Source organism: Mercenaria mercenaria, chromosome 3, assembly GCF_021730395.1.
Source record: "Mercenaria mercenaria strain notata chromosome 3, MADL_Memer_1, whole genome shotgun sequence".
NCBI lineage: Eukaryota > Metazoa > Mollusca > Bivalvia > Venerida > Veneridae > Mercenaria > Mercenaria mercenaria.
In genome coordinates this window covers 24,822,497-24,839,112 of record NC_069363.1, presented here as the reverse complement: position 1 = coordinate 24,839,112, position 16,616 = coordinate 24,822,497, and the positions used below count along the sequence as shown (strand labels likewise).

Below are 16,616 nucleotides of genomic sequence, written 5' to 3'. Positions count from 1 at the left end.
GTTGCTTAAAGGAGACAGAATCGACTCCGTGATAAGCTCGCGATGGTCATAATAATGTAATGGAGATTTTAATTCTGTGATTATAACAGAGTAACTACATTATCATGCTGAAAACTGCTTAATTTAAATTGATTATTGAACAAGAATTTCTAACAATCATTTAAATCGACGAAATGTTTTCTCTATGCGAACCTCAAAAACTGATTGGCCACCTTAGTCGTTGTTCATACGTTTCGACATAAGATGTCGGTGATACGAAGAAATGATTTCGGACGAGCCCTGGTAACGGATTTCTGAGCAGAGTGTCACGGATTTCAGGACGAGCTTGGAGTAATTTAACGTTATTGAAAACGAAAGTAGGTTGACAATCGATCTGTCTGCTCAGAATTTATCTTATTTTTGATAATCTAGTATTATTTTGTTTAAAACACTGAACAGATTACCTAAATAGCAAAATAAACTTAATGCTAATGGTCTCTTAAATGTCAAGAATTTCATGACGACCCATTTTTTTATGTTAGGGTAAAATGGGGTAACTTGGACAATGGGGAAACTGGGACACTTTACACTTTTCAGTAAATTGGGGTAAATATTGGTTACGTTCCCTAAATAAGATCATATGTTGAAAAAGAACATTCAGTGTTAAAGCCTATTATGACAAAACTTTTCTGCCGATGGATTGGAAAATATTTTAAGAATCGATTTCCTTAGACATATGTTGAGAATATTACTAATTAAATAGAAATAAGAAAACATAAAATTACACGCTGTAAATAATTATGCCTACTTTTTTCAGATGGTGCATTAAAATATTCTCGTTATGTTCCTGTCTAGTGAAACGCACAGTGGAAATAGTCGTCTGACTTTCTAGATATATTTGCTTATATGTGGACGGTATATCAATAAGATCTTAAAGATATTTAATTTCGGTACCGTAACGGCTTGATCATAAATGTGACGTCAATTTTGACGCAAGAAGCTGGTTCTCGTATACATGTAATATCGCATTTAACTTGTTTGAAATATTGAAGCGTATTATGTATCATTGCAAATCAAGGACATGGCATTATTTTTTCAAAATTCTATAAAACCATACTTTATAGATTGAAATGATATAAAGTTGTTTATATTTGCCTTTTAGCTACTAATTTTTACATGTGTCCATAATAGCAGTGCATAGGGGTCTTATCACGTTATTGTTGTTACTTATCCTTTTCGGACCTTTTCCCCCTTTCATTATCTTTAGCCTCGTTTTGAGCGGAAAACATCGGAAAAAATACAGAGAAGTTTTTCTTATTTTATTTTGTTTTTTCAGCTACATATTCTTCCGATAATCGATAATTTTAGCAGTTTTTTCTTAATCATATATCTAACTTTGATTTGACTGAGTAATTTACGTACGAACTACGGATAAACTTAAAATTCGGATAGAACAAAGAAGGAACAAAGAAACACGTTTTTGACCTACTTTATAGCGTGGGTTGTAGCCACATTCCATTGTTCTTTCTACTGCCAATACTTTACGATTGTCACTTTAAATATTAACTATGCCATTTCCCATTAACATTCTTATACTAGGTCATTCATTCACTCGAAGGCTACAGAGATGGTGTGTTGAAAATCAACAGATAAATATGAATCTAGATTCCAACAGGTTGCAGATATTCTGGCATGGAATAAGTGGAGGGAATGTCATTGACACTTGTCATCAGAAGTCCATCTGGCCCGAAACGTATTTGGCATCTGCTTTAAATATTCAAATAACACTTTTAGATATTGGCAGCAACGACCTGTGTGATCCAGCTGTGGAACCATCCAAATTGGTACAGAGCATGACTGAATTGGCGTACAAGCTACTTGAGTATGGGTGTAGAATTATTGTTTTTTCAGAAATACTGCCAAGAAAAAATGCTGAAAATTTCAACTGCAAGGTGTCTCAGACTAATGCCCTGCTCCAGGAAGTATGTTCTGGAGATCCCTCTTTAATTTTTTGGTCACATTCCAGGAACAACTACAATAGACGTTTTCTTGCAGAATATGTGGCTCAAGATGGCATCCACGTAGACAGTGTTCGTGGTATGCCACGATATTACAGCTCAGTTAGGGGTGCACTCTTGTTTGCTGAAAACCACCTGTAAGAGTGTTGTATTATTCAATACCTTGTATATTCATGTACATTATGTCAATATATGTTATTTTTATATGTTTGATTATTCATGTTTACTGTACATTTCAGATATTTTGTATCAAACTACAAACTCGAACTACAAATCTGGTAATCTACATTGGGGAAACAGGAAGAATACAGTTGTTTAGTCCTGGTTCTTTAGAAATACAAAGAAATATTTTGGAAAGATAAGAAAAAGGTTGTATGATGTTTGACTATATACACTTATTGCCTTTGTGCAGTTAATTTACTACTTACGCCTTTGTGCGGCTTGCGCCTTTGTGTGCTTTTTATACAGTTACGCCTTTGTGCGGCTTGCGCAATTATGCGCTTTTTATACAGTTACGCCTTTGTGCGGCTTGCGCAATTATGCGTTTTTTATACACTTACGCCTTTGTGCGGCTTGCACAATTATGTGCTTTTAAAAACACTTACGCCTTTGTGCGGCTTGCACCTTTGTGCACCTTATACACATATATATATGTCTTTGTGCGTTCCTTTGTGCGGCTTGCGCCTTTGTACATTTTTACACTTGAAGTTATACCTGTATTAAAACGACATCCTTTTAGTAGAAGTTGTGCGGATACCAGTTTAACGCATTTTCGCACTTGAACTTGTACTGTTTTGCTTCACCAAAGCCTATATCAAAGCAATAGCTAAACCCTTGAGGTTTTTACTCCATTGGGTTGCTTTTATGGACATGTTTTTTGAAGAGTTCAATAACTCCTTATGATGCGCCTCATATGGCGTCAGTTTACTTGAAATTTCATAATTTAATTTCTATATGATACTTGTATTTAACTTTATTTCCTTATTCAACAGTTGTTGATATTGGGGTGTATCAATAATATCTGTTCTATATATCTTCAAAATTATATTCAATTTGAATTCCTTGGCATAGCACCTTGCTATATATTCATTGTAAACATTACAGGATGCCTAAAATAAGGCCCTCAGAGGCAAAAGGTGGAAAACGCCGGAAACCAAAAGACGCAGATAGCCGTATGGCTAGACTTATAGCAACTGCCCTTGCAAAAGACAAAAACACAATGCAGGAACTAAAAGATCTTATAAACAAGCAGGAGACTGATGACGAGGATGTGCAAACACAAAGAGAAGATGGTACATATGTAGATCAAGACGACAATACAAATGTAAATCTGTCAGGTGAGGATACTGCCTCTAGCTCGGGTGAGTCATCGGAGGGGTCTGACTCGGAGTTGGAGGATGATCTCACAGGTCCTTACCCTCCGGGTGGCCACTCCGGGGAATCCATAGACCTAGGAACTTTCTCGGCAGTACACTCCCCTGTGGATAAAAAATTAAAGGAAAAAATTTTTAACATGCAATATATTGATCTATCCCACTTATATTACAAAAATTCCATTTCTGAAACAACTACCATTAAGAAAACAAAATCAGAAATGGTTACATCTGTGCAAAAATCTGCACCTAAACAAATCTCAAATATTCTAACGTGGTGTAGGGCCTTTCAGATTTACGCAGATGTATACTGCACTAAGTACCAAGATGAAAGCTCCCAACTGTTCCAGTATATGACCTTGATTCAAAATCTGGCCAACCACACTAGACATTGGCAGCTATATGATGAAAAATTTCGTCAGCTGCGTGCTGTGTCTCCAGTCCCATGGGGTAAAATACATACAGAAACATACTTGTATTGCTGTATAGCCCAGACCTCTTCCTTTCGTTCCTACAACAACAACAACAACCAAAACAACAACTTGTATGGCTCCGCCTTCAAGCTTCCACCACATATCATGTTCCGCAAAGGTTACTGCTGGGACTACCAGCGTCTCAGTTCCTGCCCTAAACAAAAGTGTAATGTCCTCCATCAATGTGCCAACTGTGAAGGACCAACCCATGGTGCCTCCAAATGTAACAGACCAGCTAGCCAGCGTAAGCCAACAGAATCTTCGAAACATCCCTCCAAAAACTGACTTTCTGCTACCTACCCCAATATCTGCTAAGCGTTTGGCTTGGTATCTTTCAGGTTACGACAGAGGTAAAACCTCTAAACTGGTAACAGGTTTCACTGCTGGTTTCCCATTGGGCACTGTAGGTTCCATCCCACCAAGAACTGCATCAAATCACCGTTCTACTTTAGAACACATTTCCTTTGTTCAAGATAAGCTAAGCAAAGAAATTACTGATAAACGTATCAAAGGGCCATACCTGTCCCCTCCCTTACCAAATTTTGTCTGTAGTCCTCTTGGTGTTGTACCAAAAAAGACACCGAACAGTTACCGTCTCATTCATGACCTATCCTTCTCAAGAAGCTTACCTTCCGTAAACTCTGTGATACCGAAGGAAAATTCTACAGTAACATTAGAAACCTTTGATCACGTTTCTGCATTGGTCCTGCAATCTGGGAGAAATTCCCTGGTCTCTAAGGTTGATATTGAAGAAGCTTTTCGTATTGTCCCTATCACACCTTTAGATTACAATAAGCTTGGATTTACCTTCCAAGGCCGTTACTACTTTGACACAGTTTTACCTATGGGAGCTTCCTCTTCGGTAGCTATATTTGAATCCTTAGCACAAAGTATTCAATGGATCTTACAGAACAAATGCAATGTTTCCAAAGTCTCGCATATCATAGATGACTTCATTTTTGTAGGGGCTCCGGACTCGTCAGAATGCAAAATAGCCCTTGATGCCTTTATAAGCTTAGCAAGTGATATTGGTATTCCTATCAAACACGATAAGACTGTGATGCCGACTACTCAAATAGTAGTACATGGTATACACATTGATACCTCCACTCTTATGGCAAGTCTCCCTGACGAAAAAGTTACTACACTGCAACAGATCCTTTTCAGTTGTAAAAAGAAACGAAAAGTTACCTTAAAGCAGTTGCAGTCTGTTATAGGCCATCTTAATTTTGCGTGCAAGGTAATCAAGCCTGGTCGATGTTTCCTTCGTAGACTACATGACCTCACTGTTGGCAAAACCAAGGGTTACCCCTACATTAAGCTAACTAAAGACAGTCGTGCAGACCTAGATCTCTGGTATACATTCCTGCAAAAATACAATGGCTGCACACTTTTAACAAATGACAGATTTGTCTCTTCGGTCACTTTGAAACTTCACTCAGATGCCGCAAGTACAAAAGGTTTTGCTTGCACTCATTTAACATCATGGACCTTTGGAGCCTTCCCCAATGAAGTTAAAGGGCACCACATAAACATTTTAGAACTGTACCCAATAGCTCTAGCTGTTTTCCTTTTTGGTCACCAATGGGAGAATAAGAATGTATGTTTTGTGTGTGATAACCTGGCAGTGGTATATTGCCTCAATAAACAGACTTCTAAAATAAGAAAAACTTCTCTGTATTTTTTCCGATGTTTTCCGCTCAAAACGAGGCTAAAGATAATGAAAGGGGGAAAAGGTCCGAAAAGGATAAGTAACAACAATAACGTGATAAGACCCCTATGCACTGCTATTATGGACACATGTAAAAATTAGTAGCTAAAAGGCAAATATAAACAACTTTATATCATTTCAATCTATAAAGTATGGTTTTATATTTACGCTCCCCTGCCGATGCAGTTCATTTATGTCACAATAAAGACACAAGATAAACGTGGATTGAAAATGTCTGACATCTAACCAATGTCAGACGTTTTATTAGAAAGTAATATTATTTAGTTATCAAAACGTAGTACAGAATTAGTTATATGGCTATAAAATTGTGACATAAAGTAGGACAAAGCAAAGTCCTAAACCAGTCCAACCAAAGAGGCAGTGGAGCGCAAACTTATAAGGCGTAACAAAATAAGGTATATGAACATAGTCTAGTAAAAACTTTGTGGGTATGTACAAACTGTTATATTTACAAAGCAGAACTACCTTATACGTAAAATTTGTAAATCGACAACCACATGCCCATGCCGACCAAAAAGTGGTGATGTAAACAATGATATTATACGCCTGTTTAAAAGTATGCTAATAATATTATAACAGTGTCAGCTTAAGATTACAAGGTAAAGGAAAAAAGGTTGATTAGGAACATAAACACATCTAAGAACATACAAGGACCGAAGTATTTCGACAGTAAGTGTATGTAAAATAGTTAAATGACCAGAAAAAAGCATGATAATTAGCTGAGCATATCTGCTGTATATTGCACTAATAAATGTAATGGTTGACACATTATCTTTTTTAAAAGATCTTACGACAACTGATGTGTAGTAAAATAGAAATCATAAAAGTACTAACAAAAATGAATAAAAATAACAAAAATGTAGACACACCCCAATGTCTACTGAACAGAGAGTAAATGGTAGACAGAATAGTACACACATAAATGTACATGTAAGTGTAAAAGTGTAGACACACCCCAATGTTTACACTGAGTTGGATGGTTATAATGTAAAAACATCTCACGGTTTATATTATGCTTGTCAGAATGTAGACACACCCCAATGTCTACACTGTTTATGTTCAATATTACATACATAAAATGAGTTGTAAACAACGTTTACAGCTTACACAGTTCAGTGTTTACACTAAGCAAGATAAAACGTAGACACACCCCAATGTCTACAAGGTTTATGTTCAATATTACATACATAAAATGAGTTGTAAACAACGTTTATAGCTTACACAGTTCAATGTTTACACTAAGCAAGATAAAACGTAGACACACCCCAATGTCTACAATGTTTATGTTTAACAGTATTTACAAAACTAAACAGGCAACAGTGTTAAATTTCCAAAACTAATATTTACACTTTGTAAGATAGATTGTAGACACACCCCAATGTCTACACTGTTTTACTTTATGTTAAGTATTAGCCACATATCAAAACAGTTTACAGTTCCTATGTATATATGGTAAAGTTCCTGTGAGCAACGGATATCTAAAACGTCAGGGCTTGCTTATTCTGTTTTAAAAATTTGCAGAACTAGAAAACATATTCCAATGTCTTTTATTATGCATATCATTCTGACTTCCTAGAAGGACACTTAGATGCCATTTTTAAATTTGGTATTCTGATATAACGTCTGAAAGCATGAGATTTCCAACGGCCCATTTTCATAACTTCGGCCTCAGGGATACCAGATACGATTGCCTGGGTACAAGCCCCTATTCTGAAGCTATGGAGTTTGTACAGTTTAGTTGATAACTTGGAGAATGTTAGCAATTCGTTGAAAACACTGCGAAAACGTGCCAGAGTAATTGGTTCATTTGTTGAGGAGATAAAGAGAGGACCATCTGAGTAACCTCTCAGGGACAGGTATGATTTCAAGGAAGCTACTGGGCAAGAACGTTTTTGTGGAGGGATAATTATGTTAACAGGTTTGTCAGACTTTCTCATTTTATGGCAGTGAAGTTGTAATTTAATTGATGGCGATACCATTGCAACATGGCCAAACTGTACGACATTCCCACAGTTGCTCAGTTTAGAAGGGAGGAGTTCTCCCATCCTGAAAAATCCATGGAAAGTGACAAGAATTATGGCCCGGTATAGGACCCGTAGAAATCTGTTTGTCCTAAAAATATGCTTTGTTGCGTTTAATAACAGGTCTACCTGTTTCTTGAGAAGGGGAAGACGTGAATCTTTCTGGTAACGTGATTTACGACAGCCAAGTATCATGCGGCGTATAATGAATGTGTTACAAGGGTCATCAAAACCAGAAACTAGGTGAAAGTAGGTTATCGCAGAAAGATGACTGCTAATAGTCGAAGGGGCAAACTGTAAGGAGTGTAAGTGAGCTATAAACAAAGATACAACAATGAGATTTGTTTTGAGAAATTACAACATACTTTATTTTTGAACGTTCCTTTTCAAAAGTGTCCCACTTACCCTAATGTATTGGGGCAAGTGGGACACTGTCGTTAAGAACAAAGTTCTCCATGATTTTATTTTTGAACGAACTGGATGCTGGAAGAAAATGGGGATACGCTGCAATGGACAGTACATAAAATGTTGTACATAACTGGACATAACCACTTTAAATTGTCAACTTTTAATCTTTTTCCACAAATGAAATGAAAATAGGAAAGAAAGTCTAGTAATGACGAAACTCTGATATTTTGTAAGTATACCACTAGTTCACAGGCGTGGTCATAATATATATTAGCTTAACTCTGGTGCAACTACTGAATTTTCTACCCGATACCAAGTTTACATGATCTAAGTCACTGTTTAGTCACATACGTTTATTTAAAGGGAGATCGTTCCGTGAACCCCTCCAACTCATTCCGCGTAAAATCTGGTGAGTTTAGAATTTTTGATAGTCTTATAGGCTAACACTGATATTTCTTTCATGTTTAAAGAAACTGTCGGCAAATCTTATATTAATAAGTAGTATATAAACTAGGTGAAGCGCAGGAACCAACTGACAGTCAAGCCAACATAGTAGTTCTTTTAGTTAATTACTCCTTTAAAAGATGACGTTGTGTCAAATATTCAAGCTAAAGCAAACACTAAATATTGGCCAGACAACACATTTGAGGTACAGTTGCCAATAGTTTCCGAGAGCATATGCCCATGTGTCCGTCTAGATCTCCTTAACCCTGCCTTCATTCCCCTCACATTTCATCCCCTCCTCCTCGAGTCTTCCTGTATGCAAAAAAGCTAGTTAATGTCCTTATTTCTTTGTGAAAAAAGACACACATTTTAATTGTCCCGTTAATATTTGATAAAATCTATGTTTTAAGACTGTTTAAAATTTTGATCAGTTTCAAGTGTAAAAATCACATATATAAGTACATAATGGATTATGTCAAGTTTATGTTTAATTCATACATAGTTATTTACACTTATAACATTTTTCTATTTTAAACGATTTATATAATAAGCATATATTGAAACAAATAATGACATAATTTAGGCAAAACTTGGACATATTGATTTCTTTAGGCATCCTTGTTTTACAAAACAGTCATAAATTGTAATTAATACTGAGCTATATTTTCAGTTTAGAATTCGTTTTTGATCTGTGGACATGAATGGTTTCATTTGTCATAAATGCGACTGTAATATACATAAATTCTAATAAAACTAAAATGTCCCAAGTTACCCCAACTGGGTGGGGTAACTTGGGACACTTGACCAATGTTTAATTAATTTATAGTTAATCACAGGTTATCAGGTATTTGTAAAAGTTTATATTCGTCATATATTATATAGGTTGCGCATACTGAAATATCAATAAATCAAGTATATATTTTGTCTTTCTAAAATTTTACTCAACAGTGTTTCTTTAAGTGTCCCAGTTACCCCATTTTACCCTACAGATTTGGGACACGAAATGTCTGTTCCATGTATCACAGACGAGTTTTTAACAAAGGTAGTGTCCAGATTACGCGTACAGTGCTCCCTCTCTACAGCGTCCCAAACTACTACTGACTCCAAAATATGCCGATTGTTCTTTATTTTACCTCTCTACAACAACTCCCTCCGAACAACAACCAAATTTTCCGTCTCCCAAAGGGTGTTGTTGTAGAGAGGGAGCACTGTATATCTAAAATACAAATCTGTCATACTGTAGGCAGAAATCCATGGCACGAAAAATTGGTCATCAGGAAATCGACAAAATGGCATTATGTTTTTGTACTAAAATTTGGCTTAGTCACGTTTTATTCGGCAAAATTACATTATATTTTAAAAAATCAGTTACAATATAAAACAGACATATCAATTCTGTGAAATACCAACCTACTTTAACATAGAAATCGCCCTGCCCACCGTTACAGAACTGAAATACTCTTGAAAAGCGGCATTAAACCCAAAGCAAACAAACTGTTGACAGACCATGCCTCTCATTCAAATCCGATGCTGCGTGCATCGAGACCAAGGTGCAAGTACTATATTCGTCAGCTTAAAGAAAGATAGATTCACAGTGAAATATACTATACATTTTCTGATTATTTACTTTGGTAGTTTCGATTACTGTGTCAGTCTGTTCATGAGAATAAAATAAGTTTCAAAATAACCTTTCAGTTACTCTTGAGGTGTGTATTGTTACACCGTTGTAAATCTGGGTATACAGGTACATTAGATTAGAATTAAATGTAATAATAAAATCACTGAAGATAAATATTTTTGTAAAATCAGCTCAGAGGTAATTAATTCATCTTCACAAACCAAACACTAAAAATGCTTAACTGGCAAATGTTTTCAGTTAATTTTTTTCAATAAAATATGAAATTTAAACAGTGCAGGTCAGCATAGTTTACTTTTTAGTTAGATCATGTCCTAAAATACAAAGACATCATGTTTAAAAATGAAAAAGTTTGAGCTTGCATTGATACTATAAAGTTTTAACAGTGTATTGACTATTTACCTGACGAAGTCTTTGTTTAAATAACAATGCTAGAAGGAGAGACGGAGATTTAAGTTTTAGAAGCCTATTTCCAGTAGGGTCATCTACTGACAAAAGTGAACTCTACTACATTATAGCAATGAGGATGTATTGACAGAAAATAAAATGTGAAGAAAGATTATGACCTATAAGCTATAAAATTTAAAATGGTTGTATATTATATTAAGAACTGAGCTATATTAAATTAGAAGGAAAACTAAGAGATCAGAAAAAAAATACGCTCAATGATCTCCCGTTCAAGGTTAAATCCACAGCTCGATTGTTTGCTGATGACTGCCTTCTATACAGGATCATCAACACAAAGGAAGATACACGCCAGACTTTGAAAGACTTTGACAACGGAGCATGATTAGCAGATGGCATTCAATACCGACAAATGTGAAGTTATACACATCACCACAAAGAGACACACTGCAATCACCCCTACAGCATCCACAGCATACAACTGAAAACTACAAACAATACACTTGGTGTTACCATAGCCAACGACCTCTCCTGGAAAAAACACACTGACAACATCACTAAAAAGGCAAACTCCACCATGTCCTTCATCAAGAGAAACATCCATTCTAGCCCACGAGTGCCAAGGTCAATGCATTCAAGACCTATGTCCGTCCAACTGTGGAGTATGCTTCATTAGTCTGGTCCCCTCACTCCGAAAGTCACATCAATCTACTTGAGATGGTCAAACGGAGAGCTGTTAGCTTTGTTAAGAACAACTGCGTCCGAACTAGCAGCGTTACCAATATTCTCCGTCAACTGAGGCGGGACACCCTACAAGATCGACGCAACTCGTCAAGGATTACTATGTTCTACAAGATCATAAACACACTTTTGACATAACTCCTAATCTATCACTTCGTGAGGCCAAGACCACCAGAGGCCATAACCAGCGTAACTGCCAAATCCGTGCACGTACAAAAGTCTGTTAGAACAGTTTCTTCCCTGCCAACATCATCCTATTCGGAACAAGCTGCCTCAAACTGCTATTGTCTAGACAAGGTTTCCAGCTGGACCTGGCCAACCAACACACCTACTACACCGTGAGATGTTTTTATCAACTTATATCCTACTGTATATAGAGGAACTTTTATTTGGAAGAAGTCAGTCCTGCCTGCTGTACATGTGTGAAATAGTTTTACCCAACTGCGAAAATACTCCATACGGAGGGAGGTAATTACTCAAGATGATGATGATGATGATGATCATGATGATCTGTATCTGTATCTGTATTGATACTCAAAATTATCTCACTAATGAGCAAATATTATCGAGGGTGTGTGCGCGCTTGATGTTAGATGTTTAATAATCGCGCGATCTATAGTCCAAGAGAGCACGTTTGAATGTATCGTTTTGGGTACAAGCTACAAATGAGTCCGGTAATGAGTTCTAATCGCGGATGATTTGAAGTTGCCGTGGGTTGTATTCCATGAGGTCATTAGCGGGGACGGCCACAAGGTCGTAGACACTATTGTGTAGGAATGCCAGGCGCTGGTCTCGTCGGCGCTCCTTTAAGGGTTTCCACTTCAGGCCGCGCATCATGTTAGAAACGCTACTTTTGCGCCCATAATCGTAAGATACGAAACACGCTGCGCGCCATTGTACGCCCTCGAGCTTGTCTATGTCTTTCTTGAAGGGGTGGGTCCCAGACAACACTTGGGTAATCTAACACAGATCGAACAAGGGAAATGTATGCTTGTTCTTTGAAGGCTTTATTACTATGTCGTAAGTTTCTTCTTATAAATCCGAGTAAACTACTTGAACGATTACAAATTTTGTTAATGTGTTTTGACCATTTCAGATTGTCACTTATTTGAACTCCCAAGTATGGATTGTCTTGCACTTGTTGTAGAAAATGATTGTTCAATGTATAGTTGTAAGTTGGTGTGATGATGATATGATGATGATGATGGTCAGAGACCACCAATTCAAAAAAGTACAGGGATCTTACTGGAAATTAGGTAAGTGTATACCCGGGAATAAGGTAATGATCTTTTACAGTATTTCATTGTCTGTCTGTCTGTCTGTCTGTCTGTCTATCTATCTATCTATCTATACTGCCTCACACCTCTCGCGAGTATTATGGGCAGGGTGCGTGTCGGTGATTAATACAGAATAAAAACTGAAAGACAGTTCTTTCAGCAATAGTAAGAATGTGAAAGTGATGGGTGTTGTTAAAATGTTAAAAAGGATAGAGTAAAAGGATAAAAAACAATTGCAGTTTACTTAGTAATTGAGCTGGGCCACTGCCTGTTTGAAGGACTCAAGGTCAGGCATGGTTGCAATATTTGGTGGTAACCCATTCCACAAGACTGCAGTGTGGGGGAAAAAGGAATATTTCAAGTAATCTGAATTGACTTGGACCTGACGAAGACTTAAGGGATGCATGTGCCTAGTAAACCTGGTAGGAGCCTGTAAGTAATTGGGGAGGGAGATGGCTACAAGGCCATGGTATATCTTATAGAACATGACAAGCTTAGAGTCTAGACGTCTGTTCTCAAGCGTGCGCCAGTCAATGGTATTTTGCATTTGTGTTTCACTGGAATAACGGGAATAATCATTCTTGACCCATCTGATTGTGCGTGGCTGGACCATTTCCAGCTTGTGAATGTTGACCTGTGTATGTGGTGACCATGCACATGAGGCATATTCAAGCTGCGGTCTGACCAATGTTTTGTATGCTAGAGTTTTGATGCTTTCATCTTTTGTTTTGATGTTACGTTTGATGAAACCTAGTTTTCTGTTTGCATTTGTTGTGATTCTGGAGATATGTGTGTTCCATCTAAGATCGTGACTGATGTCGACTCCAATGTATTTGGCATCTTTAACTGGGGACAATGTTTGGCCATGAAGTTTATAGGGGAATTCAATGGGTTTCCTGTTGCGTGTTATATGGAGGACCTGACATTTACTAGGATTAAATTCCATGTACCATAAAGATTCCTATTTCTCTAACTTAAGGAGATCATTTTGTAGCCTTTGACAATCAGAGTGGGATATTACCGCGAGATAGATGGCCGTGTCATCTGCGAACAGACGCACCTGGGATGTGACCATGTCGGGGAGGTCATTACCATGTCGGGGAGGTCATTAATATATAGTAGGAAGAGGAGGGGCCCTAGAACAGATCCCTGTGAGACACCGGACGTGACTGGGACTTGATCAGAAGTAGTGCCTTCAACTACTACTGATTGGTATCTGCCTATAAGGAATGATTGTATCCAAGCCACGATTTGGTCACGCACACCGTGTTCTTGGAGCTTGTATAATAGTTTTAAGTGATTGACCTTGTCAAAGGCTTTACTAAAGTCAAGCAGGATAAGGTCGGTCTGTTTACCTATAGAAAGATTTTTCGCTAGATTGTCTACTAACTCAATGAGCTGGGTCTCACAGGACCGTCTTTCACGAAACCCGTGCTGCAATTCATAGAGTATGTTATGTTTTGTGAAGTGTGTGGATAGGCTAGATGCTATGACATGCTCCAGGAGTTTACATAGAACACAGTCATGTTAATGATATGGGCCTATAGTTAGCTGGATCACTAGTATCACCTTTCTTATACAGAGAGGCGACGTTCGCCTTCGTCCACTCGGACGGGAGTTGACCAGAGTTTAGGGACTTTTGGAATAGCAGTGATACTATATCAAGGATCTCATGGCGGAGTTCCTTAAGGGCAATTGGCTCAATCTTATCTGGGCCGGCAGCCTTATCCACTTTGAGGTTTTGGAGTAGTTTCAGGACACCATTTGGGTCTATTTTTATGTTCGGCACCGCTGAGTATTTTGGGTTCCTTATAGAATTTTTGGACAGCTGGGACAATGATAGTGGGGAGTTGCCGGAGAAAACAGACTGGAACTGTTTATTCAAGATATTTGCTTTACCTAGATTATCTGAGGTGAGGGTACCACTGGACTGATCTTTTAGTGGGGAAATACCTTGGCTGTCTTTATACATTTTTACAAAATTTGCTATATTTTATGTATATTGAAAAAAAGTTTTATCAAATGAATATCTCCCGCCATGACAACGATGTAAACAGGGGTCATCTCATTCACACGAAAATTACATAAATAAAATATTACTGCTCATATGTTTTTCGCTCGATATTTTGGTTGAACCTAACCCTAACCCTGGTTCTTCAAAAAGATGTGATTGGATATACATGTTTCGATTTATGGAAGGCCGTACACGTCATAATGTTATAAGGGAAAACAATTGGTGTTCTCTAACCTGATGAGAAGTTCTATGCACATGTTGGATGATTAACTAAAGAAAACTTTGAAGAAAAAAATGTAAAAATAGGATCGCTTAAACCTATATAAGATTACTGTCTTTAGTGTCTGACATGTTATCTTATTAAAAGAATCCACATTAATTATCATCACTCAAATTTTTGGTGTGTGACATAAACACGGTGCCTATACCACGTGACTTTTATGGCTATGTGTGGGTATAAAAAACATAAACAGTCGTCGATTCAGGTAACATTTTTCATGATAACTTTCTTAATCCTGCACCAATTTTATTCAAATAAAGACGAGGGCCCGGCCATAAGAAAGATACAATCACGGCCCATCAGTTTGAAAAGAATAAATTCGTATTTTTGTCGAAAAATGTAACCGCACATTTTTTTTGTCAGATTGCCGACGTGCTATGTGTGGGTGCATTCTGTTAAAATCGTTTATATAACTCTTAAAAATGCGTTCAGCGACAGGGCAAATGGAACCGAGAATGTAATTTTACCTTGTTTGACAGTTGCAAAATGATCGTTAAGAAATATAGCGTATTCCTCTCGTTTTTTAAATAAATAAAAAAATGCTATGTGTGGGTGCCGCTCAATTTATGCTATGTGTGGGAGTAAACTCATAAAAATGATACCGTTGCTTGAGATACTTGCACTAAGTGAATGTTACATTCATAGAAGAAATGAGTATCCATCTAGCATAACTGATCTTTTTTATATTTATTTAGAAAGTCGCTGTGTTATAGAGAATAGCGCGTCAAATTCATTGTTGTTATTGATTACGAGCGCGTGTTATCAAACATCTTTGTAGGCATAACGCATGTTATTTCGTGTTATAACATCTGCAGAATCTCGAGGGATTGGTTGGTACCCCAGCCCGTTACTGCGAGGGTACCAACGATTCCCAAGGGATTCTAAAGATGTTATAACACGAAAAGAATATGCGCTAACGCTATTCTAGCATAAAACGCGTTAAAAACGGGAAAATGAATATATTGTTCCTCAATGTCATTGAATTTCCATGAAATGCGCGGTAAAGTCTACGTTGTTTTGTCACGTTGACGTCATTTCATTTTGAATTATTCGTTTTGGGGCTGTAATCAGGTAATGCGTTACGCTCTGCCATGGAACGTGCATATATATAAAGGTGTTATAACAGCACATGAGCGCGAGAATCTCTCTGTTAACACCCGTTTTCTCTCCTGTTAAAACACCCCCGAAAAGTGACAATAACAGCAGTTTTATGCTAGAATAAACGGTAGTTTTAAAGGGCAGTATGTGTGACAATATAGTGTAGAGCATAGATCGTAGCCTTGGATGCTGCTCCATTGTAAATTCCACTGCTCACCTAGTTCGTGGTTTGTTGCAGCTAAAATGGCATTTATTGTAGCTTTGCGCTATACGTTTGAAACAACACAAATTACTACTACTTCAGGGTTGTAGTTCAAACCACTTTTCAAGCATAAAGAAAGGGCTTCAATCCCTCCAACGAAAGTAAAGTACCTGCGATAGTGCATGTAAAAAACTGCTATTAAATTCATACCACACACATAACGCATGGAGTCATTTCATCAGAGTCGTTATTCATACTTAGATCACTGTACGTAAGTATTGCGTCTTAACTGTTCACACGAAAATATAAACACATAGTTAAGAAATGATATTTTGACAAAAGTTTATATACAGAAACAGTAAAAAGGTAAGACAATATGGTGAACTCTTCCGTGCCAAACAACAAGGTGAATCATATTGCATGGAGAGTTTACTTGCCTGATTACTCATTTTACTATTGAAAATATTTTGTATATAAACAATGTTCAAAATATCGTCTGTGACTAGGTGAGCAGT

General features: G+C 37.3%; 2 protein-coding genes across 2 annotated transcripts; both read left to right on the top strand.

Moving 5' to 3' along the window:
• The first annotated feature begins 1,083 nt into the window (after positions 1-1,083).
• On the top strand, positions 1,084-4,372 carry LOC128555531 (uncharacterized). The gene is made up of 2 exons (XM_053538024.1): positions 1,084-2,366; positions 3,102-4,372. Exon 2 carries the CDS (start codon positions 3,103-3,105, stop codon positions 4,126-4,128), a length of 1,026 nt encoding a protein of 341 aa, XP_053393999.1. The 5' UTR covers positions 1,084-2,366; position 3,102; the 3' UTR covers positions 4,129-4,372.
• A 315-nt stretch (positions 4,373-4,687) lies between these two features.
• LOC128555862 (uncharacterized) lies at positions 4,688-10,874 on the top strand. The gene is made up of 2 exons (XM_053539633.1): positions 4,688-5,199; positions 10,814-10,874. The coding sequence occupies exons 1-2, from the start codon at positions 4,688-4,690 to the stop codon at positions 10,872-10,874; spliced, it is 573 nt and encodes a 190-aa protein (XP_053395608.1).
• Positions 10,875-16,616: the final 5,742 nt, after the last annotated feature.